Source organism: Chelonoidis abingdonii, chromosome 15 (genome assembly GCF_003597395.2).
Source record: "Chelonoidis abingdonii isolate Lonesome George chromosome 15, CheloAbing_2.0, whole genome shotgun sequence".
NCBI classification, from domain to species: Eukaryota; Metazoa; Chordata; order Testudines; family Testudinidae; genus Chelonoidis; species Chelonoidis abingdonii.
In genome coordinates this window covers 9,096,396-9,122,251 of record NC_133783.1, presented here as the reverse complement: position 1 = coordinate 9,122,251, position 25,856 = coordinate 9,096,396, and the positions used below count along the sequence as shown (strand labels likewise).

The window sequence follows — 25,856 nt, the reverse complement described above, 5'->3', positions numbered from 1 at the left end:
GTAGTAAAATGTTTAGAAATGCCTAGCATGATTTCAGTCAATAAATGTCACTTATGTATGATAATGGTCTATTTGCCTCGGTTGGGGGCAGGTTTGTTTGTTTAAAAATAAATAAAAGCAGGCTAGTGGTCAATCCATCCTAGCAGATAAAGAAACTTTAAAAAAAAAACAAAACCTTTATTACTATCTACATACAACATGGAATTATTCCAGGATAGCATACGATGGAAGGTATGTGTGACTGACTATAGAATAAGGCAACCCATTACGCTAGGAAAAATTTTTATGAAGAGGCTGAGTCCCACTTTTTCTATTGAAGTTTTAGCCTCCTTCAGCCAGTGTCAAAGCATAAAAAGACTTGTATCAGCCCATGCTCAAGCAGGAAAGTGTAGCATTTCTTACAGCCCTTTGTCAAAAGACCAACCTTCCCTCTCCCACCACTGTTCCCCAGCTGACATGAGCCTGTTTGTTTGTTTATATATCCATCCTCCAGAAGACTGTGTCCTGATGACAATTAGATATGAGACAGCAGGGATTCCTATTGTGAGGTAAGTGTATAATGTCAGTCCTAATTGCTAGGAGCAGCTGTACGGCTGCTTGCTGACAGGTCAGACACCATCCACATTCATGTTTCCCCTCTTAGGTCTGACCCATTCAGCAAGGTTCTTAAGCACTTACCTGACTTTGAGCAAATGAGTAGTCCCAGTGACTGCATATGCTTAAAGTTAGGCAGGCACTTAAGTACCTTGCGGAATCAAGGCCCTGATTCAAAACACTGCCTAGACCTCTACAGAAACCATGAAGGCAAATACAGTAAATTAAATTCATTGCTGCTACTGTTAACTTTCTTTATCATTGCAGGGCAAAGATCCTCCAGTTTACTCACAGACACTGGGATTTTCTCAACTTTAGCTCAAATTCTCAAAGGTAATCCAAGCTGTGCAGTAAAGGCAGCCCAGGTGATTGCACAGATAGCAAAGAATGGTACGTAAAGTGGGTAGTGTTCCTATAAATAATGTTAAACCTGTTATTACTATATACTTTCAATCTACTTATCTACATGTTCCATGGATGCTAATTATTGACCTTGCAGTTGATGTATTGGTTTTATTTCAATGAGGCAAGTTGCTAGCAGCTTCTCTCCTGTGTCTGTGCAGAGGAAATGAAGAAGCCATGTATCGATGCAGGTTTGGTTCTAGCTTTGGTACCTCTGCTGGAAAGCACGGACCAAGAGATGTTGCTTCATGCTGGGAGAGCCATTGGCCGCATCTGCTATGAAAACAGTAAGTACTCAATTTGCTGAAGGAGTGCTGTACATTCTGGCTACAGTAGCAAGGTTGTGGGTTGGTTGGGTTTTGTTTTTTTCTTTTTAAACATGCGCTTTCTACTTGGACTGAGGCTAACATGCTTTATATGTAGTGCTATGCGCCAGTGGTGCTAGTTCAGTTTCCAATGGCTTCTACAATAGATACATACTAGCAAACACAGCATGGTTTTGACAGCAAGAAGACTATAATTAAGGGGTTAGTCACTTTTGAATAACTTTTTTTTACTCATTGTAATTACAGTAAGTTAATACCAACCCCCCAGCCAAATCATTTAAGTAGCTTTCACTTAGGAATAACATGTTTTATTAAACTGCCTCTTACTACGTTGTAATTATTATTTCTATTACAATAGCGCCTAGACACCAAATGAGATCAGAGCCCCATTGTGCTAAGCATTGTACATGCATACGTAAGAGACACTTCCTGCCCCAAAGAAGTTAGTCTAAATAGACAAGACAAAAGGAGGAAGGGAAACAAAGATAGACTGACTTGATCAAGATCACCCAGTAAGTCAGTAGCAGAGAACTCAGGTCTTCTGATTCCCAGTCCATTGCTTTAACTACTGAATTGCACTGCCTCTCATGGTAAAACATGTTTATAAAACTATACTGTTTCACTGCTAGGAAAATTTGCCATAGGGAAAAATCTGGACATATATTGTGGCATCTTTGATTTATTTTGGTGAGACTCAAAACAGTGCAACATGTTGGGAATTTAAATATTGTAGATAAGGTAGGTTGGATGCTTCAGAAGTGGAATAGCTGTAATTATCTGAATCTGTCAGAAATTCCATAAATAAGTGGGAAAATAACCGTGCATATTTAGAGCCAGATTCCCTCTTCTTGTAAACTGATGCAGCTCCATTGACTTCAGTGGAGCTATGCTGATATACACTAGCTGAGGATATGGCTTCTAAGACATAAAAACACCATACAGAGAGGTGCTAAACTGAAGTGCTGTTATATGTCCTAAGACTCTTTGGCACTGGAACAGCACAGATTACCTCTCCATCTGAAAGAGAACAGCTGTTTAAATAATATGAAAGAATAATGCTGTCTTCCTTCTAGAGAACATATATTGTAATGGTACATGTTTAGAACCTTTATCTTTCATAAAGTCATCTTCTCAGAAACAACCACAATTATTCTAGAATGCAAAGAGCTAAGTTTTGGCAGTGTCACAAACTTCATGCAAGATACAGGGTTGCACTGCCCCAGGAACACAGCTGGAACTAGACTGTGAACCAGAGTCACAATCTGGTTGCTAGTTCTCATCCTGCTCCACTGGGTAAAGTAACCAAAACCACCTCTAAGCCTGATGCTCCACTTCATTTGTACTGACTGATACACTGAGGGACCTACCTAAAGATTCTGCCTGTTCCCCCTCTCATATACCTGCATGAGGGCCAGGCATACATTTTTAACAGTGCAGGTAGTTAACCATTAGAACAATTTACCACAGTATGACGGGGTGTGACTCACCATACCCCTCCTTGCCATCTTGGAGACTAGCTGTTTAGGTCGGTGCTCCTTCTCCCCATGGTGCCTTGCCCACTGTCACTTCTGCTCTCTGACCCATGTCACTGTAGGGACTGTGGCATCTTCTTCATGACACAGCCCTCTGGGCATGTCACCATCTGTACTCCCCCTTTCTGCAGGTTAGTACTGCAGTCCAACTGTCCAGCCAATTCCAGTGGTGAGGACCCAGGCCTGCAAACTACTCCTGGTCCCAACCCAGGGACCCTGTCAATAATAGCCATGTTGTATGTCTCCTTAACTCCCTATCACTGCTGTGCTTCCCTCAGCCTCTTCCCTTGGTGTCCCGGCACTTCACCTTAGGGTCTTCAGACACTGTTCTCCATCCAAAGTACTGGCATGCCTTCCTCTTGCTAGGAACACAAACTTCCTTCCTTGGGCTCTATGCAGCTACTGACCCTGCACAGCCCTGCTGCTCTTCACAGCCTCTTTCCTATTTGGCTGCTTCCCTGTGCAGCCTCCAAGGCCTCTATTAACCCCCTACATGCCAATGTGTGGCAGATACCCCATCACACAAAGGTTGTAGTAGATACTACAGCACTGACCATTTTAAATTGAAAGCTGAATGTTTTCCTACAAGATATGCTCTAAGAATTATTTTGAGGAAGTTCTACAGCCTGTGTTATACAGAAGCTCAGACAAGATGGTCACAATGCCTTCTGGCCTTGAAATCTATAATGGTCCTGAGAAGTTTGTCCTGAATCTTGTGCTGCTACAGCTTTACCCGCCTGCTCCATAATTTAGGGCTACTGACACTACCCACAATGAGGTAAGCAGTCAGTTAAATGATGACATCCTTAAAGCGCTGCAAAACCTCATCCCTTAGTCTTCATTTTAGTCATCTCCTACGTTAGGCTGCTGTATCATCTCTCGTTGACATGTTCAGTCCCGTTACAATTGCCTTAACAGCTCTTTTATAATGGCCTAACTGCTCAGTTCCCAAAAAACAATTTTATTGTGAGGGTAGAGTTTAAAGATGCAGTTCTGATCTTGTAATTTCACAGCAGAATTCATTTTCCCTCCACATGCAGAACTTCTATTGGATATAATTTAACCTGAATTGGCAAGGTAAAACTCTTGTTAGTTTGGAAGGACAATGGAGTCAAGATCATGTGATACAAGGCCAGAATGGATGGACTAGTGTGATCAAAGTTTGATCCCCCTAAATTAATTCCTGTTTAACTAGAGCATTTTTTAAAATAAAAATCTAATCTTAAATTTAATATTTCCAGTGATAGATTATCCACCACAACCCAAATTGTTCCTATGGTTAATTACCCTCAGTTAAAATTTGCACCTTATTTCCAGTCTGTATCTTGCAGCAACATTTTGTTTTAACTCTTACTTCAGTGATACCTCCTCCAGGCCCTCCTCGTTAGTATAATGATGGATTAATCCAAGATGACATTCCTGTTGCCTTTCATTTGTATGCTTTTGATTTACAGGTGACCTTCAGGAGCAGTTGGTGGAGGCAGGAGTGATCACATCACTGGTCAGGATATTAACTGACTACCCAGACAGTGAGCCACTTGTCCGTGTCAACTTGTCGGCCTTATGCAATCTTGCAAACCTAGGTGGGCATTAAAACACTCCCAGATTTGCAACAGTATTGGTTTCCTTTTCATGCTACCACTGGCTTGTTCTTAGTCAGTGTTTCCACAAATCGGGTTGGCCATAGTAGGCAAATGTTTTGACCTAGTATGAGACAAAATCACTGCACAGAGATTAGAAACCTGCAGTTGGGATAAAGGCAAGACTGTCTTTATTTCTTGTTACACAGAGGTTTACCTCCTTGCTATGTGCCCCCTTGTGGCCAACCTAAATATACTCTAATCATTCATAACTAAACACCAAAACCTGTAGCAGTTGCTGACCAGCCACATACATAATTAAGATTCAATACATGTCCTAGCCTCTTCCCAGAGAAAATGTAGCTGGTGTAAACTGATGTAGCTCTATTGACTTCAGAGTATATGGTAGTACTTCCATTTTATTTAAAATGTGTTGCAATTTAATTTCATTAAGTATCTTTTTGTTCATGTATCTCATACAGGACAAGGGACACTAGGAATTTTTGATGCACCGTCTCTACCATTCATCATTTTATAGGTCTTAATAAAATGGCTTAATTCTTTTCTCACTTAACTTGTTTAAAAATGGTGAAGTTTCACTAACTTCAAACAAACAGAATTGCTCCTGATTTATACAAAGTTAGTGAGAAAAGAATCAGGTGTGAAGTCTTTCATTTCTCTTACTATGGAAATTCTGTGGTGATTGTGAGAACCTCAAATCTGGTTTGGAAAAAAAAATCTGTCCCTCTTGGTTGCTGATAAAAATCTTGAAACAAAAACCCTAAAAGCTCACAAAACAGAAGACAAATTTTAAAAAAAAACCTCCACTGGGTTTTTGGCTTAAAAATCATGAGAATTTTCAAAAAATCTCATGATTTTTGGGGAAGGGCTGACTGTTTCTGAACTCTTAATGTTGGCAGTACTGCCTTCTGGATATATTCTATTTCAACCATGTCCTTTTATACATATTTTCTTAAATTGTTAAATGTTCTATGTCTCATGGCATTATGGCACATATGTTAAAAGCTTTCCACACAAGCTCTACAAGTGCCCATCCTGAACAGGTTGGTTAGATTCTTGCTGGGATGCTTTCTTTTACATAGAAAATGTTCTGGTAAAATGGTACATGCTATCATACCACAAGATGGATTCATCACTGCCACTGAATGCAATGGAGTTAGGACAGCAATTGCTTGACCATTATTAAAAAGGCATAGCCACAGGAATTACACAACTGGATTAGACAGCAGAAGAAAAATGAGGCAGATTATTTGTTTTCATATATGTAACATCTAATCATTTGAGGGGAAGGATTTTTTTGGGGGCGGGGGGAGACAAATTAGCAAGGCAACTAGATTCAAAGTAGCATCCACTCCTCTCCCTAGGGGGAGATTTTTTTCTTTTGAACAGTATTACATTTAGGTGTGAAAACATACAAAATAACGCCATTATTATCCACACAGAGATAGCTAAGGAGGCGCTAAGCAAGACAAAGGTTGCTGAACATCTAGTGAAGCAGCTGAGAAGGACAGAGAATCATCAGAGGATAGAAACCATCATTGAGGTTCTACAGCTGCTAGCAGAGAATGGTAAGGGTTCTCTTATCTTGACGACTAGGCTCCTTAGTAGGGAGAATACTAGCATAGTGGCTACAGTGAACACTCCGGGGTTTTCAGTGGCATTCCATTACTGGAGGCAGGAACATAAGCCCCTCCTCACAAAAACGATGGGCAAAATCCTGGCTTCAGTGGGGCCAGGATTTCACCCATCATTTTAAAATGTGGATCTGTGGGACAGTGGAGGAGGAAATGAACCTGAATAAAATATATGGTGAGGTAGTGGTGTGAAATGAACCCTTTGATAACTTTGTGTATGATACACACAGCCTCCATACTGTATGGGAATGCAGAAGATTACTAGGACCTCAAAAAAAATTACTGGGAGCTTATCCTAAATATATTCAAAAACTGTAATGGGTATAAATGGAGATAAAAACCACCCATTTATTAAAACAATCCTAATCGGCAGTGGTTGACTAATGAGGCTAGTGTAACTATCATTTGATTCACTGAAGTAATGCTAAATCAATAATTTTAGTGATATGGTATTTCCAGGAATATTTCTAACTCCAAATATTTACCTTTGTGTATGTATTTATCATTAAAGAGATCACACATCCAGGTTTCACAGGGACCAGGCCCCTGTCTTCATATGATGTCCAAGGAACTTCTTTAGGGTGCCTGAAATGGCCCAGTTTTTCATTTCCTCAATCAAAATATTTGTGGGGTTTTGTTTTGTTCAAGACATTGCTATCTCACGCAATTTGTTCAGGGTTTATCAGAACCAGAAAGTTTAGTGGAATGAGTGGTCAAACAGCATTCCCCACACTGGAGTGAAAAGAGTAATAGCTAGAGATGTTACCAATGCTGTTAATATTGAGTTTGAACAAAACTCAGTATTAACACCACTGGGGAAAAAATCCCCCCACTCTGAGAAATACAGCCATAGTGTTGCCAAGTTGCAAGCTGGCAACACCAACAAACACCTATTAAAGTATACTTTTGTCTTTCACATTAGTATTTTGCAATTCTCAAAAGATATCACTCTAGTTATAAAGTATGTGACACAGAATATCTGAAATGAAATTTTTTAAAAGCACAAAACATTATAAATTGCAATAGAAATTCCACAGTTACCTCATCTTCTCCCTCCCTCTGCTAAAAAAAAAATTACAATGATCTGTCTAAAAGGTGTATTTATTGTGAGTGTAGTGTTTTCAAATGGCAACCGCCCTGTTTATGAACAAGAGTCCCACAAGTTACTGCACCTGGAAACATCCTGACTTAAATTTATTGGGGATTTAGTCTCCTTGCATTCACTTTTTATGCAGTGACTCAAAGAGAAGCCATTAATATGCATGTTCTCCTGACCTCTGCAGATGCTTTGAAAGTGCAAATGGTAGAGACAGGTGTGCATGAGGCACTGTCAGAGATCCTGCTGAGGCACCAGGGCAGTTCACAGGCAGAAGATATGTGCAGTGTGAAGGCTGCATCAAATCTCATTGTGTCTCTGCTCCTTGGAGGTAAGATGCATGGAGAAGTAGTAGAAAGTCCCATTAGCAGCAGGGATTGACATCTGCTCCTGTGCTTTCATTTCCTTTCTGCAGGCACAGCTGCAGCCTGTTTCAAGATTCCTTGGGGGAATTCTTCTCAACAACCATTCTATTTTTTTTTCCACTTACAGTATGATTGTAAAGCTCATGTTGCCATATTTTCCTCCAAGCATATACACATTTTGCCTCAGGCATTTAATGCCACTACGCCTGCTCCTAGGCTAGAAATGCAATAGAATAGGGTACTACCTTCTTAATTGTGGCTTTGTGTGTCAGTCCAATCCATCTAGAGCTGGGTTTCTCCAACTTTTTGTGATAATCTGACTCCTGTGGGTAGCCAGAAATCTACAGTCCTCCCCAAAAGTAAGAAAAGCTCAGATATAGGACCAAATTATACTACTTGAGTTAACCTCCAATTTTAAAGGGCCAGATCCTTAGCTGCTGTAAACCAGCGTAGCTCCACAATCTGGCCCATAATGTGAAGTGAGGGACTAAGAATACTACTGTTGTAGTACAGACAGTGCCTACATCAGTCTCCACAGATGAAGCTCTGCTGCTGACTAATGCAGTCATAGGTCTACATGAAGACCCTGTATCTGCCCCCTTTCTCATGAAGACATTTCACGGTCTGATGGATCCTTTCAAGTAAACTGGCTTCTGACATGACAATCTGATAGACTAGTGTTCTCAATTTTCCCCCTCAATACACCTTAACTTACTCCGTACATTTAAATACCCATGATGTATTCTTCATTCATTGTTCAAAAATGAACCAAGTATTTTTCAGCCATCTGAATTAATGAAGGAAGGAAACATAAGAATTTTTTTATTGCTCTGTATTGCATGTTTCTATGTACTGAAAATGGAGAACACTAACCTTCTAGAATATACATTTTGCTGCCCTAGACCTTTCATTTCCTCAGTCTCACTGCTGTACTGTGAGAAGGGACAGAGTTTAGCAGCAGCTTTTGAAAACATAGCATAAAATGTCAGACATCTGAAATTCTGCTTTAGATCTGTGAGACATAGAATCCATACTCAACCATAAGGTATAGCAGAAAAATGTTAGCTATCTCTGCTGATCCTAATTGTAATTTGGTTCAGCTGGCCTTGTATGGTTGACAGCTTTGCAGCATTTGGGGCTACATGAATTAATAAGTGCACAGAATCATGCATTTACATTGCATCCTTTGCCAAAATCTCAAGGTAACTTACAATTTAATAAAACTTTTTTTAAAAGTTATGAAGCTGTGGCAAACATTTCTCTGAGTTAAACACTACAGCATATTTGGATGTCTTGGTATAAAGAACTAGTTCCAGATCACAAATCTATGGCTTTCATTCTTAAGATTGAGATCTGCATAGGCTAAATGAAATGAGTAACGCAGTGACACCGAACACTTGGAAACACAATAGATACATACAATTCCCTCAATCCCCACTTGTAAATCCTATGAGATTTCCATGCATGGATTACATGTGTAATACACACACGATCTAGCCTTTATCTCAACTGTGATCACATTGCAAGGTACTGATTTCATGAGAAGATGAAAACACTTTGCACTGTGCAGGACAGATTTATACAAGTGTCAGTTCAACACAGCGTGAACAGCTCTGTTCCTCCAAATCTTCATATACAATTGCTATTGTATTATGCCTCTGCTTTAGAGAAACCCACTAGTGGACTACCATAAGACTGAATAACTTCACACCTTCTGAAGAGGATGGTCCTTTCATGCAAGACTGGAGCATATAGTGTGGGAAATCTTATATAAGGCTACTAGCCATATATTGAGCATGTGGATTAGTGTAAGACATCTGGGATGATAAATTTTTATAACCTTCACTTCACTTCACCTTCCTGCCAACTCTGATGTTCTGTTAGAGGAAACAATAGTCTACAAACTTCTGAGACCTTGAGCAGTACTATTCTATAATAGATGCAAAGTAGGGTTTAGATGTGCTTTTAGGCTTCTCTTCATTTATTGTATCACAGATGAATCCATGCAGAAGATGTTTGCTAATGGATGTGGCATTATCTACCAGAAGGTTGGTACCTGGCTTGCATCCAATCACCCCCAGCTGCAGCTGACAGGAGCACTGGCTGTTGCTAACTTTGCCAGGAATGGTAAGATTGCTTATTCGTTACCTATCAGAGTGACCAAGGGAGATGGTATTGTTTGTTTCTTATTAGAGAGTACAGTGCTATTAGATTTCATAGCACACACACTCACGCTCTTTTGTTTTCCTATTCAGTGGTGATGCATGTATCTTTACATTACGGATGCTAATCATTTCAAGGTCATTGTGTGGGCAAGCCTCCAGCCTCACTCCGACTCAGTTAATATAACTTCTGTTCTAAAGCATCTTCCACTATTCCAGTCCTGAACCCCAGCACCCCCACAAATGTCAAAGCACCTCAGTCCTGACCTGCAATTTCATTTTCTGACTCACTTCAATCATTGGAAATGAACTATGCAAATGAATTGGAGGGAGGAAGTGTTGATTGGCTGAATTACCTCTGGTGTCACAATGCTCCTCAGCCTGCAGCACCAAATGGACCCTGTGAGGAAAGCAGGTTTTTTGGTGTTCCACTTTTCCAGTTGTCACCAAAACAGACTTTTTCCCACGGATACCTGGAACTTTCCCTGAAACTAGAAATTAAGCAGGAGTAGTCTTGAAAAGTTCTCAAAATGCTATTGGGTGGACTATTAGGCCTCATTTCACTCAGTCACTTGCTATTACTAGAGGGTTGAACGCTTTGCTTCTGTTGGTCAAGTTCATTGCATGTATTAGAGGCTTCATGCAACCTTTCTCGCCCACTCCTATTTTAGGGACTCTATCCATCCCACCCACTCTCTCCTCCTCTGCCAGGGGCTCTGAGTGCCTCCTATTCCCCTGATGTCAGGGGCTCTGTGTGCACCCCACTTCCCCTTCATTCTGATGTAGGATAAAACTTTCAAAATCACCAAGTGATGTAGGTTCTTAAGTGTGTAAGGCCCATTTCCAACAGAGATTTACTTGCCCTGGAACATTTTACCCATAGTCATTTCAGAAGAAAAATTGAGTGGCTTGAAATTAGGAATGAAATTTCAAGGGAGACTATTTTATCACACTATGTACCCTCACTGCAAAGAAAGCAACAGTGATTGCTAAGGACTATAAGCAGAGAAACAAAGTGGCATTGCCTATAGGATAGGAAGGAATGAACTGCACTTATATTGATAGCACTGTTAAAAGGACATGGTTTCTAACAGCTAGGCCTTGGACAGTGCCATCCATAGAAAAACTCTCAGTTAACACAGTGGAGCTTTTATAACCCAACTCAAAGCCAGATGAATTCCTACATTTTGTGGGTAGTCATAATAAAATATTTGATTAGTTCTACTGGAAGAGCTAATGGAGCCGCCCAGTCATTTTTAACAAATGACATAGCCCCATCCTTAACTCTTTTTCTGTTCTCACCTCCCCCCCCCCCCCCCCCCCCCGCACACAGAGTTGAGCTCTTGATTGCATTTTACCTAGCAGTGAGCATTGTACATTATTGCTCACTGGAAATGTCCTCCATGCCTTTAAAAACTTGCTAACATAGATTTAATGTTTGGCTGAATGACTTTTTATTTTAATTCCTCCTCCCCCTGTGCCATCCCCTCCACATTAGACATTCTGGGTAGAAGAAGTGAATAATCCCTGTCTGGCCTCAGGCTGTGCTGCTGATGTATGCACAGTCTTTAATCTAAGTAAAGAAATCCTGTGACTATCTGATTGCAGTGCTAAAGGGCCTCTGATGAGGCAGTGAAAAGACAACAGCTTCTGCAGCTGAGAAAATAGCTATTCCTAGCCAGTTTTAACTGTGAGCCATTAAATTGAAGGCACAGGCAAGGCTGCCACATACAGGCAAAAATCCACCGAAAAAAAGCCACTTGGGAGCTTTGCAACAGTCAAAGAAAGATGGCCACTAAAGGGATTGTGGCTGTTTGACAATACCCTTCCTCCTCTAGTAATATGCATTCTCTCTCTTGTTTGTGTGTGTTTAAAATTCAGTGAAAGTGAGACTATTTCAGCATAGACTTGAGCCTAATAAAAAAAAAACCTGTAACATTCTGTTAAACAAAACCCTTGACTTATTTCCCCGAAAGGATACATGGCCCCCCAAAGAGCCCTCTGATCTCAAAATACCCAGGATCTTGCAGGGGAGCATGTCTGAGAAATCACATACAAAATGTCAGCATTAAAAGCTGCATTAATGAATGGAAATTGAAAGATTTTTCTTGAATAAAAGTTGCAAAACCAGAAGGAATGTCAGTTTTCACAGGTACATGTTTAAATGTCACAAATATTTGACAAGTTTCACCTGAGATATGTAACAAAGGAAAAGGTTTAGCTGAAATGCAATAGTAATGATGATGCTAGAGACACACATCAAAAAGAAACCTATGTAAAGAACCTTGCATCCCTCAGCACAGATCAGGAAGAGAGACACACTGCCGTGGAAAAGGCATTAAATAATCCTTTGGTTTAGAACAGGGGTAGGCAAACATTTTGGCCCAAGGGCCACATCTGGGTATGAAAATTGTACGGCAGGCCATGAATGCTCAAGAAATTGGAGGTTGGAGTGGGTAAGGGCTCTGGCTGGGGGTGCGGGCTCTGTGGTGGGGCTGGTGATGAGGGGTTGTGGGTGCAGGAGGGTGCTCCGGGCTGAGACCAAGGGGTTCAGAGGGCAGGAGAGAGATAAGGACTGGAGCACGGGGTTGGGGTCCAGGAGGGGGTCAGGGGTGCAGCTCTGTGCAGTGCTTACCTTAAGCAGCTCCCAGAAGCAGAGGCATGTCCTCCCTCCAGCTTCTCCATGTAGGGGCAGCCAGGCGGCCCTGCACACTGTCCCATCCACAGGAACGGCCCCTGCAGCTCCCATTGGCCATGGTTCCAGGTCAATGGGAGCCACGGGGACAGCATTTGGGGCAGGGACAGTATGCGGAGCCCCCTGGCTGTCCCTATGTGTAGGAGCTGGCATGCTGCTGCTTCCAGGAGCTGCGCAGCACTATGGCATGTACAGAGCAGGGCAAGCCTCTGACGCTGCTCCCCAGCAGGAGCAGGAGGGCCAGATTAAAATGTCCGAAGGTAGGGATGCGGCTCCCGGGCTGTAGTTTTCCCACCCCTGGTTTAGAAGCAGCTAAATAAGTTGCAGGGAGGTAAATTCTGAACAACAACAACAAAATCAGGTGAAATAATTTTGTTGACTGTATAATGGATTTAAACCGGTGTGTGCAAACTACCATCCGGGAGCCATCTCCAGCCTGTTTAAACCAGCCCTCAAGCTCCTGGGAAGTGGGGTCTGGGGCTTGCCCTGTTTCTGCGCTCCAGCTGGGGAGTGGAGTCCAAGGCTGCTCCACACACACATGCTGAATCTCCCGCAAGTAGCGGCATGTCCCCCCAGAGCCTGCACCCCCCCAGCCAGAGCCCTCATCCCCTCCCACACCCCAACCCCAATTTCATGAGCGTTCGTGACCTGCTATACAATTTTCATACCAAGATGTGGCCCTTGGGCCAAAAAGTTTGCCCGACCCTGATTTAAACCCTCTTTTAGAGCGAGATCCGCATCAGGTACAGCACCACTGAAGTGAATAGAACTTCACAGATTTATGCCAGCCTATAGTATGAAGTCCTCAGGTCTCTTTCCTATATTTTACCGATCTGAATTTACATTAAAAGGGGGTGAGTGTTGGAAGTATTGTCCTGACTACAGTGAAGTTCAACCACTAATACCAGAAATGACTTTTTTCCTCTGGGCCAATAATTATACTAGCAAAAATTATTTGTTCTTTGGCTGTATAGACACCCTACTGCACCAAAGGGCATGTAACTCCACCACACTTTCTTAGGGAAGACTATCCTGGACACACAGGAATTAAGGGAAGACATGGATTTAGAGAATTTAGAACAAGCACAAGAAAGATCTAAAGGAAAGTTCCCCTGAGAGCACAATTTCATGTCTTTCTTCTGTAGGAGGCTGCAGCAGCTCTGATAACAAAAGGGTTCTTAGAAATAAAAGGTATATGTAGCAGGGTTTCAGGCCAAAGAGAGGTTAGCCTTTGCTGGGCCCGTGTGGGGTTAGGGTAGGGGACATAAGCCTGCCCTACTCCACTGGGTCCCAACCCAGAGCCATATGGAACCAGCCTTCCTGGTTTCAGGTTCCCATATTAGCAAATGCATTCCCTGGGCCACTGCCTACCTTGGTTCCAAATCCTGTAGGCTCATAAAGGGTACTGCCCTCCTGTCTCCTACATGGTCAACCAAGGTGCCACAGTGGCCTCTCCATGCAGGGGCTCTGGCAGCAACCTGTAGCACCCATCTGCTCTCCTCCTCAGAGTGAGTTGAGCTGCTTCCTTTTATATGCTTCCTTCACTGGGAGCATGCCCAGCAAGGGCAAGGGGGCATGGCCTTCCAGGCCCAAAGTGTGTAGTTAACCCTTGCTGGGCCAGTGCAGCATTGGTACATCCCGTTGCAGTGTAATACACAGAAAACAAAGACAGAAGAGTTTCATGATAGGTACATCACTAAGGAGGGTATTTTGGAGAAAGTGCAATACAAAGCAGGGATTTCTTGGGACTGATTATTTTGTTCCAGCTCCCACCAGTGTTAAACAGGTAACTAGTGTAATAAATGCAAGATCAGAATTTGGTCCCTTACACCAAAGAGGCTAAAGTAACTATGGAACCAATTCTCTTCCCACACCTGTTAATCAGCATTAATTTCTCTGAAGTTGGTGGAGTTATAGCAGTGTAAAATCAGTGTAAGTGAGATCAGATTCACACTAGATGGGCCAGTTCCTCAGTCCCTCAAGATCTGTTGGTGCCTCTAAAGTGGCACTGAATGGCATTAAAGCAGCCCTAATGAGGCAGCAAAGGATTCTACCATCATGGAATTGGGGCTTGTTGAAGAGTAAACTGGGGTCTACAGGCAGTGAGTCCAAAGCCCTATCAGACCATTTTAGCTGGCATATGTTAACTTGCACTGGAAGCAAGCTCAGGCAGGTGTAAATGTAACTTAAGGTCACCTTTGTTGAGCGTGAGGGCAAGTTCTGTGCAGCTGAAGATTGCTATTGCTCTTGCTAAAAGGTGATCCCTGTTGAACCACAAAACATCCAATAGTTTCTGGTGTTCCCCAGTGGAACGCTGCTGGGCATAACAACTATCACTGTGTCTGATCTCTCCTCCTGAATGCTCGTTTTCCCCTCTTTCTTAAGATGGCAACTGCGTACGGATGGTGCAGCTGGGAGTCGTACTTCAGCTTTTGGACCTTTTAGAGCAACACATGGACAATGGAGACGTTTCTGTCCAACATGCTGCACTGAGTGCCCTTCGAAACCTTGCTATCCCAGGTACAGAGCTGGTAGACAATCTCCTATCCATAAACAACTGGTGTCCATGGAGGGACAGGTCAATACCTAGTGTAGATCCATTGAAATCACAGATTCTGGTGCATTTGCAGATTCTGACAGGTATCTGAGCTTTTTTCCTGCAAAATAATTCATGCATGTGAATAACTGACTGAGACTACTCATGTGCAGAAAGTTAAGGAACTTGAAATTATTCACAGGGATCTTATTAGTCACTACTGAAATGGCTTACCATTGCACACAAATACTATATAACAGGACAGGAAATGAAGAACAGTAGCTACACTTTAAGCAGTGAAGGAGGCAGGAAGGAATTTTATCTCATTATATCTTCAAGGGATTTTACAAAACTGCTCTTCTCTTTCTTTGAAACCAACACTAATTTAGAATCAGTTAAAATTTGACCTATATGTTGCAGTGTAGAGTATCTGCTCTTGAGATCATTAATAAATACATCATCTCATGTCAAATGCAGCTGTGCTGTCTGGGAGTGCAATTGAGAGTAGGAATTAATTTGTCAGAAAACTTCTAACAGTACAGTGCCACCCAAAATGATGTTGGGGTATTGATTTAGCACTGGCTCAGAGGAAAAAGTGCCATCTCCAGAGCCACCAATACTGTACTACTATCTGCAGCAACAGAGTGTTCTTGGAGGTGCCCTCTCTCAATACTAAACTGACCAGGTTGTTTAACTTGTCTGAACACAAAATGGTGACTTTCTGTGATAAAAATGTCCAAGAGTTTGTCAAAATAAAGCAAAATTAGTGCCATGGAATATATTTGTATCCTTCTCCTACTGACTAATAGCTAGATCTTGTGCCTCTTCTCCACTGCCTCCTTTTAATATTTGGTAAATGGTCTCTTCTCTGAAGAAAACAGGTTTCATTTCAGAAGTTTATTCATTTCTCTCAATACTCATGTTTAAAGTTGGATACCCTAGTGAACTGAGTGGGGCCTGTGTATTGGTCAAACTAGAGTGATAAAGTTGGCCATAACCTGTGTGTGTGTGTATTTTTGTTTGTTTTTTTTAATGCAATGTACTTCATAGCACAGTCCCTGTCAATTCATCTAAACTGGTGATATTCATTTGAAAGGTGAAGAGGAGAAATTTTCTAAAATTTTCTAATGCAACGTCTTGCATAAACCAGCATATATGTGTGTGTTAGTAGATACAGTCCAACATACAGGTGTTTCTTGGTGCTAAAAATGTACAACAATTTTATGGCATATGTAACTAGAGCTGTTTTTAATCAAAATCTAAGTGTTTAAAATGTTTGACAATTTTGTTTAAAAAATTTTTTAAAAAATGAAGCTTTTCAGTAATGTTGAAACAACATCCCATTTTGACATTCTTGGAACTCACTGTTTCAGTTTTTTAAACAACTTTCTAAAACAAGTTTTTACAAGTTTTAAAAGGATCAAAAATCCAAATTAAATGTTTTGATAAAAATGCTCTTTTAGGAAATTTCATTATTTGCTTTTGATCAATTTTAGAACCGTTTTTTTTTTTTTAAATAATGGAATTTCCCACAAAATGGAAAATCCAGTTCCCATCCTGATCTATATTTAAACCATATTTCCTTCATTTAAGAACAATCTGGTATTGCATGACAAATATAGCTATTACTGCAAAGTAGCTTTAATTACAAGTGCATAACAGGGTCAAGTGCACAAGATGTCCATGCTATGCAGGCATATAAATCCCAGACAAGTCATATACCTACCCTCCCTCATGGAAGCTCTTATGTTGTGGTGCAGGAGCACAGAGAAGGATGAATGTTTAAAGCAAGGAAAGGTGCTTTATTAGTCATAACCTAGAAGTAACAGATGGTTGAGCACTACTTCCTATTTCAGGGAAGCCTTCTAGCACAGAAATGCTGAGATAATACCATGCTTATATACAGCAAAAATTAATAAGCTATTCTACAGACATCACATTCTACTGATGGTCTAACTGTGAACTAACCTAAAGTTTCTGCTCTCCAATTCCTGGAGCTCCTTAGTGCTGACCTTCCACTGTCTCTCTGCTTGACTTTAACCAGGAACCTGTTCCCTTCAGTGGCAAAGCCTTAGGATCATGTGCACAGGTCCTGGTTTGGCAATGACAGTACTTATCCTGCATCTGCTTTTTAAAAAGCTCCTTCCCAGGATCTTTGTGGCACCTTTCCTCACTGCTGCACTACATAGAATAGCACAAGGCGGACTCTTTACAAACAAACAGTCTGACCTTGGAATGCAAACACTGCTGCTGTAGTCTCTGGGAGGAAATTTAACAGCTGTTTAACAGTACAGAGCAATACTACACAACACTTTAAGCCGGGAAGGGGGAATTAATACCTTATCTAGCTGAAACAGTGAGGGTAATTTAGGTAGGCAGGATGTAATTACATACATTAGAATGTAGGGTGAGATTTTCAAAACTTCAAAAACTCTCATTGACTTTATTCTTGTACTATGTGCTGTGGGATCTTTAATGATCACAAGTAGCGAGGATATTGATTAATCTCTCATCTGAAAGCTGGTTCTTCCAGTGCTCAATTCTCCTTAACAGCTGTCTGGGACATTGGTATGATACCAACTCAAGAGGAAGAACCCCCTTCAGTGAATCCCCAATCCCACTTTCTGTAGTATAGTACCTAAATGTTCCTTGGAGATTTCTTAACCAAGCAGTGAATGACCCAGACCTTATGTAGTTTATAGGATCTAACAAGATGACGTTTAATTCCTCTTACATCCTTCCTTGCTAGGATAGACCAAATGCCAGCCAATCTTAATGGCTTGTGTGGTTGTACTTTAATGTGTTGAACTATGTGTTATCAGAGATTTGTGCATTGATCTAGAGTCTAATTTAATTTTGGTAATCTTCGTTGTTCAAATATCTATTACAAACATATCCTGATCTTTTGAAGTGTGAGTTTTTTATGGGAAACTAACAAGCTGTGCATCAGAACATGAAAAGGAAAAAAAAGTCATAGATGAGGGCTATATAAAGAAATCTATCTGTTACCAGTGGCTGCATGAAAGGAACTAATAAAAGCAACTGAAGAATTTTAAAAGAGAGAAAATCCACACACTGTGATTTACTTAAAAGGAGCAGTAAGGTGCAGAACACAGCACTTATAAATTCTGTGAAATCCTATTCTCATCCCAGGTCTTTGCTAGCCATCACCATTAAAGCAAACCTCAAAATATGGAAATTATCAGCAGAGCTCCCATATTGATGACATACTCCCCTTCTGCATTAATACTGCACAGGCTACACCTTTAAAGGGGCATAAGATAAAACTGCAAGGGAAGTCAAACAGAACATAAGATGGAAATCAATTAGATACGTTCTAAAACTTACAGATAGGCACAAGAGGTGTTGTTAATTGATTCAAACTGAGTAGTACAGAGGGGGGTTTCCTGGCGAATTCTACTACAATCAAGAGACTGGGGTTTGAGCTTGTGCTACTGGAACCAAAGGAAATTACAAACAAGGTAATTAACAGTTAGTGTCTGTTTCTCAGCATGCCTGCAAGGTCGGTAAGGGAAAGGACAGAAGGATTCTTGCCTGATGCAGTTGCCCCAGGATAGACAAAAACATGCAGAAGGGGAGGATAAAATTACTTTGGAGAAAGTCTTTGGTATCTGAGTTAAGCAGCATTCAGGCTTTTTCCAGAGAAGCTTCTGATCATTACCAGAAATTACTGGACTGAAGAGTGGTGCAGAGCAACAGGATTAGGAAGGGAAGGAGAGCGCAGAAGCAATAGTATCAGCAACAAAAGCATCAGGTGTCTCAAATACAAAGGCACTTCACCCTCCAAACAAACTCAGATCAATTATTTTTACTGCATCTCCTTTTGGATAGGGATAAACAAACAAAAGAGCACAGTCTTCTGAACTCTGGCCCACATTCCAACAGGTTTGAAAATGCAGTAAGTGTTTCTTTCGCAGAAACACTGTTTCTGTGATATGTGTAGTTCAGTGTAAGACCAAACGGTTTGGACAATTCTGACCTTTATTTGAACCAAATTGAATTATTACAGGCTTACCCCTTGTCAATGTTCAATAACCACAGAAAAAGCAACTGTTACACTGTGAGTTGAATATATCTAACTTGTCTAGATACTTGTATGGTCTTCATCATTGTAGTATTTGAGCTAGAAGTTCATGTTATCCAAAATGATCAAAGTTCTCTCTTTCTGGTTCCATTTTCTAGTTGCTAACAAGGTTCAGATGCTGGAGGAAGGCGTAGCAGAGCGGATCCAAATGCTTTTGAGATCAGAGATGGCTCCTGTGCAGTTTAAACTTCTTGGAACACTGCGGATGTTAATAGATGGTCAAGGTAGAGAATTGCTGAGCACAGACTAATGTCACCTTGAAATGTTTTGCGAGCTACAAGTGAAAGGGAAAATACTTTGGAAATGTGAAAAGACAATGGGCCAACTCTTGGCAAATAACTTCACTAAGCCAGCAGAGTTAAAAAAGCAGAGAATTTTGTCCAGTGTGTCAAGTCTACTAGAGCAAAAAAACTCAAGCATCTTGACAGCAATAGATGAGATATGGAGAGGCCTGAACAAAGAAGCTACAAAAATCTAAGTGAGAGATAACTAAGGCCTGAACAAGAGATTTTTAATGGAGTTATGCCAGCATAAAATGGTAGGGAGAATCAGGGCAAAGATTTAGAATCTGACAGTTTAAAGTGAGTGAACAGTGGAATTGGGGAATATAAAGGAACAAGAAGATGTGGAGTGAAGGCAAAGGTTTCTAGCACTCTAAAACATTTCTGTAGGGTCCTGATTCTTACAGATTTATCCTACATCCTGGCTGTATATCTTAAAAAGCACTGAATCTCTTTTGGGCATTGTAACAGGATGATATTGTGTGCTTAAATTCCATGTTTGGAAGCCCAAAGCCTACAGTTGGCTACACAGATGGGCATGAAGTATGACAACACTCATTTAATCATCTAATTGCCATTTTGAGAACCAAGATGCAGGTATGGGTGCTTAGCTTAGGCACCCAAGTTTGAAAATTGTGCTCTCCATTTACTGTAATGCAGTGATTCAGCCTACCACAAAACAGACAATATCCTACCAGAATATCATGGCATGAGAAAGCAAATCCCATGCTTTTGTGATGCAATATCTTAGTTATTTCAGTCCACATGAGCAGCTAACCTAGAGCAATATTCCTCATAGACTTGTGCATCAGGTTTAAGGACCAGTACAAGAAAAAAAAATCCAGAAAACTTGAGATGGGTTCCCATTTCAGAACTGTCACATTGCTGGCATACGTAGAGTAATGTCTTAACTCAGTTTCATCAGCTATGTGGGGAAAACATAGGCCTGATTTGCTACTGCCTCACATAAAGTACCACAGTTGGTTTGGCAGCAATTTGCATTCATTTGGCAAATGAGTACACCAGGTTCAAGGCAATGGAGAATCAGGACTAAGAGGCCACTTCTGCTCTTGCTCACACTGGTTGTACGCCAATAAGATTCCAGTGACTTCAGTTCAATTATTTTAGATTTACATTGATATAAGTGAGATCAGAAATTGGCCCCAATGAGATAGCTAAAACAAGAATGCTCTTCTGAATTTGAAATAATGTAGCTTCTGCTCTTGCTCACACTGGTTGTACGCCAATAAGATTCCAGTGACTTCAGTTCAATTATTTTAGATTTACATTGATATAAGTGAGATCAGAAATTGGCCCCAATGAGATAGCTAAAACAAGAATGCTCTTCTGAATTTGAAATAATGTAGCTTCTGCTCTTGCTCACACTGGTTGTACGCCAATAAGATTCCAGTGACTTCAGTTCAATTATTTTAGATTTACATTGATATAAGTGAGATCAGAAATTGGCCCCGATGAGATAGCTAAAACAAGAATGCTCTTCTGAATTTGAAATAATGTAGCATGTTCTAATGTAGAGTAGGAAAAATCTAAAATGCTACCTAAGTTTTATCCTTCCATGGTAGTAAGTGCAGAAGCTGCCTGTCTTTAATTGCCTTATGTTCTATTTACCCATGAGCCAACATTGACCTTAATTAACCCCGCATGAAACACTCTCATGCACGTGTCTACTAACAAGTTCGTACTAAATTAGTTAATTGCATTATCTAGTGTAAATTTGTTACAATTGCCGGGCATGCTGATGCTTGCAGAATTGAGCAAGGCATGTTTTTCTCTAATTATAGCAATCTAGATGTTTTTGTGCTTATCACGGTCAGCATCACACCACCAAAAAGGAGGTACTTCCCAACAGTGACTCCTTTCCCCAATGTATTGCTGATGGAGCCACACTGACGCACTTAACCACATGGTCACAATAGCTTTTTAAGCAATAGCTGGATGTTAGGAAGTGGGCACAATTCACACAAGGCCCACATTCCATAAATTGAAGATATAAAGATGTCTCTTCTTCTAAATGGTGTCTAATTAGACTTGGGCTTAGAGTATTTTATTGCCAGCCGAGTCAACAGAAAGTCCAACTGGGTAAGAAACTGGGTCAGGGCCTCTGCCTTGAGCAAGGCTTTTAAACTGATTTTACTTGCCAACATGGCACCTCTTAGATGAAAGCAGTCTGGACTCTAACTGGACTGCTCTGATCTCGTGAGACAAACACAAGCAATTCTGTCCTCAAACCACTGCCATTCTCACGTGAAGTGACTTGTGGTGGTAAGTGAAAGTCTCTGTCATTCTGCTGGGTGAAGAGATCCTCACTCAAAAAAACAGTGAAAGGGGGATCTTTGGACAGGTCCAGAAGCTCTGAGAACCAGTTCATGTTTATGCTGCCACTTTGACTTTGTCCTGTCCACCCTTCCTCAGTATTCTGGGGCTGAGAGAAAATGGAAGAAAAATATAAAATGCTCTTCCTCCTCACATCCCTAGCATGTTTTTAAGTGTGTGGATCTGGAGTAGATGTTAAAGTCATCTTATGCTCCTATTGGACACTTTTTGAGTAGGCTTGGCAAACACTACATCCTGTACCAAATGAACTCTGTTCAAGCAGGGCCGGCTCTAATCTTTTTGCCACCCCAAGCAAAAAAAAAAAAAGCACTGCCCTGTTGTAACCCATCCCCCTCCCCCCCGAGCGCCGCACCACCCAAGTCCCCCCCGCCCCCTAGCGCCATGCTGCCAAAGCCCCCTGCCTTCCCAAGCGCCGTGCTGCACTGCCCAAGTCCCTGCCCCCCTGAGTGCTGCCTGCGCAAAACAAAAACAAACAAACAAATCCCTCCAGCGCTGCGCGGCCGAACTGAAAAAAAAAAACCCAAGCGCTCCCTGCCCCAAGCACGTGCTTGGTCGGCTGGTGCCTGGAGCTGACCCTGTTTTCAAGACATAAAAGGCAGATTTCATGCCCAAATGAAGCAGGGAATATTGCAGGACAAGAAGCAACACCTCTTAATCCCGGATTTCTTAGGTATGTACATCATGGCTTCATGGCAACCAAAAAAATCAACCATGACCTCCACGCCTGAAAAGCTAAAATGAATAAATCAGTCTTTAAAGTCAACTGAACCACAAACTACAAGTTAGAGCTAAAGCTGAAACACGATAGAAAAGGACAGGTCTGTTCTATGACCACTCTGGCTGGTGCGCAGTGAGGAGTTAAGGGAGTGGGAGGGGAGGTTGAGTAGCTATATCCTGTGGCTATGGGGCACAAGGCATTGTGCACCCCTCCCCAACTATTAATTACTGCACTAAATGCTTCTGTGGCCATGTGGATGGGAACTCTACTCCTACAGTGAGGCTTAGGAAAGGTGACACAAGTTGCATCTCATCTCTTGCTCCTACCTCATCTCCTAAAAATATACATTGAAAGGACACCTCCAGGTTTAACTCTGGCATTTATTTGTGGAGTCCTAAGACCTTATCCTACAAAAGTACTGAATGCCCTCAACTTCTGTTGCGGACAACAGGGACTGAGGCACTAAACATCTGCCTGGTGGCGCTCAAACCTTCACAGGAGTGGATCCCTAGACAGCATCATATTTAGTCCCCCTTTTGTCAGCACTTTTTCTTGCACTGAGTAGCACTTTCCAGATTCTAACTATTTTTAATCAGTAGCACTTTGTAACAATGTGGCTTTAATTAAATTAAATTGCAATAATGTTCCTTTGGAACTGTGTGTGTGTTACAACTATATGGATATCAAAGGAGTTCATCAGGATTATGCATAATCTCTCTTTTGCTGTTGTCAGAACTTTTAAGGGTTGTGGCAGCAATTTTCTTCAGAAGCACTAGGCTTCATGAGTTACTGCAGACAATCAGAGGCTCATTTTGTTATAAAGAGGTTTATCAAGCGAGTTGTTTCTATATGACACCCACAAAGATTAGAATTTCTGACATCTTGATAGCTCATGAGAAGACTTGGGTCTGATGAGGAATGGGTGAATAGGTTCAGATAAAATAAGAAACTCCTGCAAACATTGTTCAAAATTTGAAGTAAGTCTGACAAATAAAAATGTTCTTCTGAGGTTTGAGAAAGTTTATTTCATTTTTCTCCTAAGTAACTTTGAATTTCCAGTTGCTTCTGAAGTTTTAGGTAGAACTTCTCACACCCGCCTCCCCTCCCCCAAAGTGCTGATTTGTCAATCTAAACTTTTTTTTTTTTTTTTTTTTTTGCAAAAACATAAGTTTTGATGAAAATTTTGTCCAGAAGTTCTCTTAGGTCCTGGATGAATGGTTATAGACAAATGACCGCCCACCCTCAGAAAAGCCAATAGCCCAGTGGTTAAGACTCTTACCTGGGATGTCACCCAGGTTCAGGTCCCTACTCTTTCCTGATTTGGAGCAGGGTCTTGAATTGGATTTTCCACATCCCATAGGTGTGCCCTAATCATCAGGTTTTGGTTATCTGGAATCTGGCCAGACCAGCTTAATCTTTAATTCCTGGAGTCTCCTAGACCAGTGGTTCTCAAACTTTAGCAACTCGAGGACCCCCATTTTGATTTAAATGTTTTTGTGGACCTCCAAGCCCCCCCACTTCCCCCAAGGCCCCACCCCACCTCTTCTCTTACCCACCTCTTTCTACCCCCTCCCCTCCCACGTGCCCTGTCTCAGCACCTCCTGCATGCTGCTGAACAGCTGAGAGAAGTTGATCAGTAGGGGCCACAGACCCCCTGGAGTGTCCTCACAGACCCCAAGAGGTCCACAGACCCCAGTTTGAGAAATTCTGTCCTAGACAATCCTGGAGGATTAGCAACCCTAGCTCCAGATGGGTGTAGCTCTGGGTTTTTTTTGCAAAAAATTTAAAAGGGCTCTATTTTGTGCCAATGCTGAACAAAAACAAAATTCAAAACCTCAAAATTTTGTATAAGATGGAATTGTTTTCCAGCCAGCCCTCCTTTCTTCTTGGGAGTATTATAGCAGCATCCCAGTCCTAGTTATATTTTAAGCACTTTAGGGCACAGACCATCTTTTCATTTGTACAGCTCCTAGCACAGAGTAGTTCTAGTCCATGACTAGGACTTCTAGGCACTACCACAATGCAAATAATGATTGTGCTAGAGGCATTGGACTATAGTATTAGACAGTCCCTGCTCTGAAGAGCATACAGTCAAAGTTAGGACAACACTTAAAGAGTGAGTGCAAGAAACAGTCAGGGAATGGGGGAGAGAGGACAAGGGCAGGTACCTTATGCCTTCTATAAAAGGCAACAATAATAGTAATTTTCATTTCAAGGGATCTCAAAACACGTGAGATGTGAATTAAGTATCGCTACAGCTCAGGCAGAAGATACAAATTAGATCTGTTTTACAGGTAGATAGCCATGGGTACAGGAGCAGCAGAAAGTCCCTAAAAGTCAGAGGCCCACAGGTGCCTGAATCTTGGCCCCCCCCCACCCCTTCCCTGAGATCCTACCCTCATAGTGCCCCTCCTTCCAAGCAGGGCCAGCTCCAGGTTTTCTGCCACCTGAGGCGCAAAAAAAAAAAAAAAGTCAGAGTGCCCCCCCTTGAAAAGGGCCGCCCCAAGCACATGCTTGGAATGCTGGTGCCTAGTGCTGGCCCTGCTTCCAAGACCTTGTGCCTCAATTGCTCCTCTCCACCCTTTCCCTCCTGTCACTCAACCTTACAGCTGGTAAGTAGTGGAGGGCCTCCCACTTTTTAAAGTGATGGAGCCATGACACTCCCCCTCACCCGCCCGCTTCTGTACTCCTGCATGGATATCTTAAGTAACAGGCCCAGGGTTGCACAGTAAGTTAGTGGCTGGGTGAGAAGCCCAGCTGCCATAAATCAGTGTAGCCTCATTGATTTAATGAAGCAACCCAGTTTTTATAAGAACAGAGATTTTGCCCAAGTGGCAGGAATCCTAACTCCCATTCCCTGTTCTAAAACAGAACTTTTTAATTTCTTGGAACTTATGTCTGACTGACATGTACTGTAGTCCCAGACAGCTTGTTTGTAGACTGTGGTACTATGCACACCAAACAGCAGTATCCTTCAGTAGGGCAAGTGAGGACGTCAACAGAATTAGACAGCTGCAAGGATTACTCTTTTAGACTGCATCCTCTGTACTACAGGCTCTGAGTAAACACCTGGACATGCCATTCTTCTCTTTTCAGCTGACACTGCAGAGATGCTGGGACAGGACCCCCTGCTGATCAACAGACTTGTGCAATGGTGTGATGCCCAGGAACATGCTGGTGTTCGTGGAGAAGCAAACAGATTGCTGGCATCGCTCTTGCGGCACAGCAGATCCCAAGTATGAAATTACTGGTATAATTTTTTTTTAATTGTCAGGAGTGCTTGCTGCCAGGCTGGCATCCTTGTTGCTGTGTGCTTGCTGACAGCACACACAGCAGCCATGCAAGCTTTTCCATACCACCTCTCCAAAATGCCTCAGATAGATGGATGGACCCCTTTCTGGGGTAGGAGAATAGATCACCCTTCATAGCCACAGTCCTTTGTGCTGACACTACC

The 25,856-nt window shown here is 41.8% G+C and overlaps 1 protein-coding gene and 1 long non-coding RNA gene across 2 annotated transcripts in view; one reads left to right on the top strand and one right to left on the bottom strand.

The window, feature by feature from the left end:
- The window catches only part of LOC116828246 (rap1 GTPase-GDP dissociation stimulator 1-like), a 55,136-nt gene that overhangs the window by 23,727 nt on the left and 5,553 nt on the right, over positions 1-25,856 (top strand). Inside the window, exons 3-11 of the mRNA XM_032786341.2 lie at positions 862-984; positions 1,158-1,283; positions 4,309-4,437; positions 5,898-6,023; positions 7,373-7,516; positions 9,546-9,677; positions 14,793-14,927; positions 19,147-19,272; positions 25,499-25,638. Coding sequence (XP_032642232.1) covers positions 862-984; positions 1,158-1,283; positions 4,309-4,437; positions 5,898-6,023; positions 7,373-7,516; positions 9,546-9,677; positions 14,793-14,927; positions 19,147-19,272; positions 25,499-25,638 — 1,181 coding nt within the window. The remainder of the gene's footprint in view (positions 1-861; positions 985-1,157; positions 1,284-4,308; positions 4,438-5,897; positions 6,024-7,372; positions 7,517-9,545; positions 9,678-14,792; positions 14,928-19,146; positions 19,273-25,498; positions 25,639-25,856) is intronic.
- On the bottom strand, positions 1,355-4,309 carry LOC116828248 (uncharacterized). The gene is made up of 2 exons (XR_004374484.2): positions 3,919-4,309; positions 1,355-3,272 (listed from the first exon to the last, which is right to left on the bottom strand). It is a non-coding gene; the product is annotated as an uncharacterized LOC116828248 (long non-coding RNA).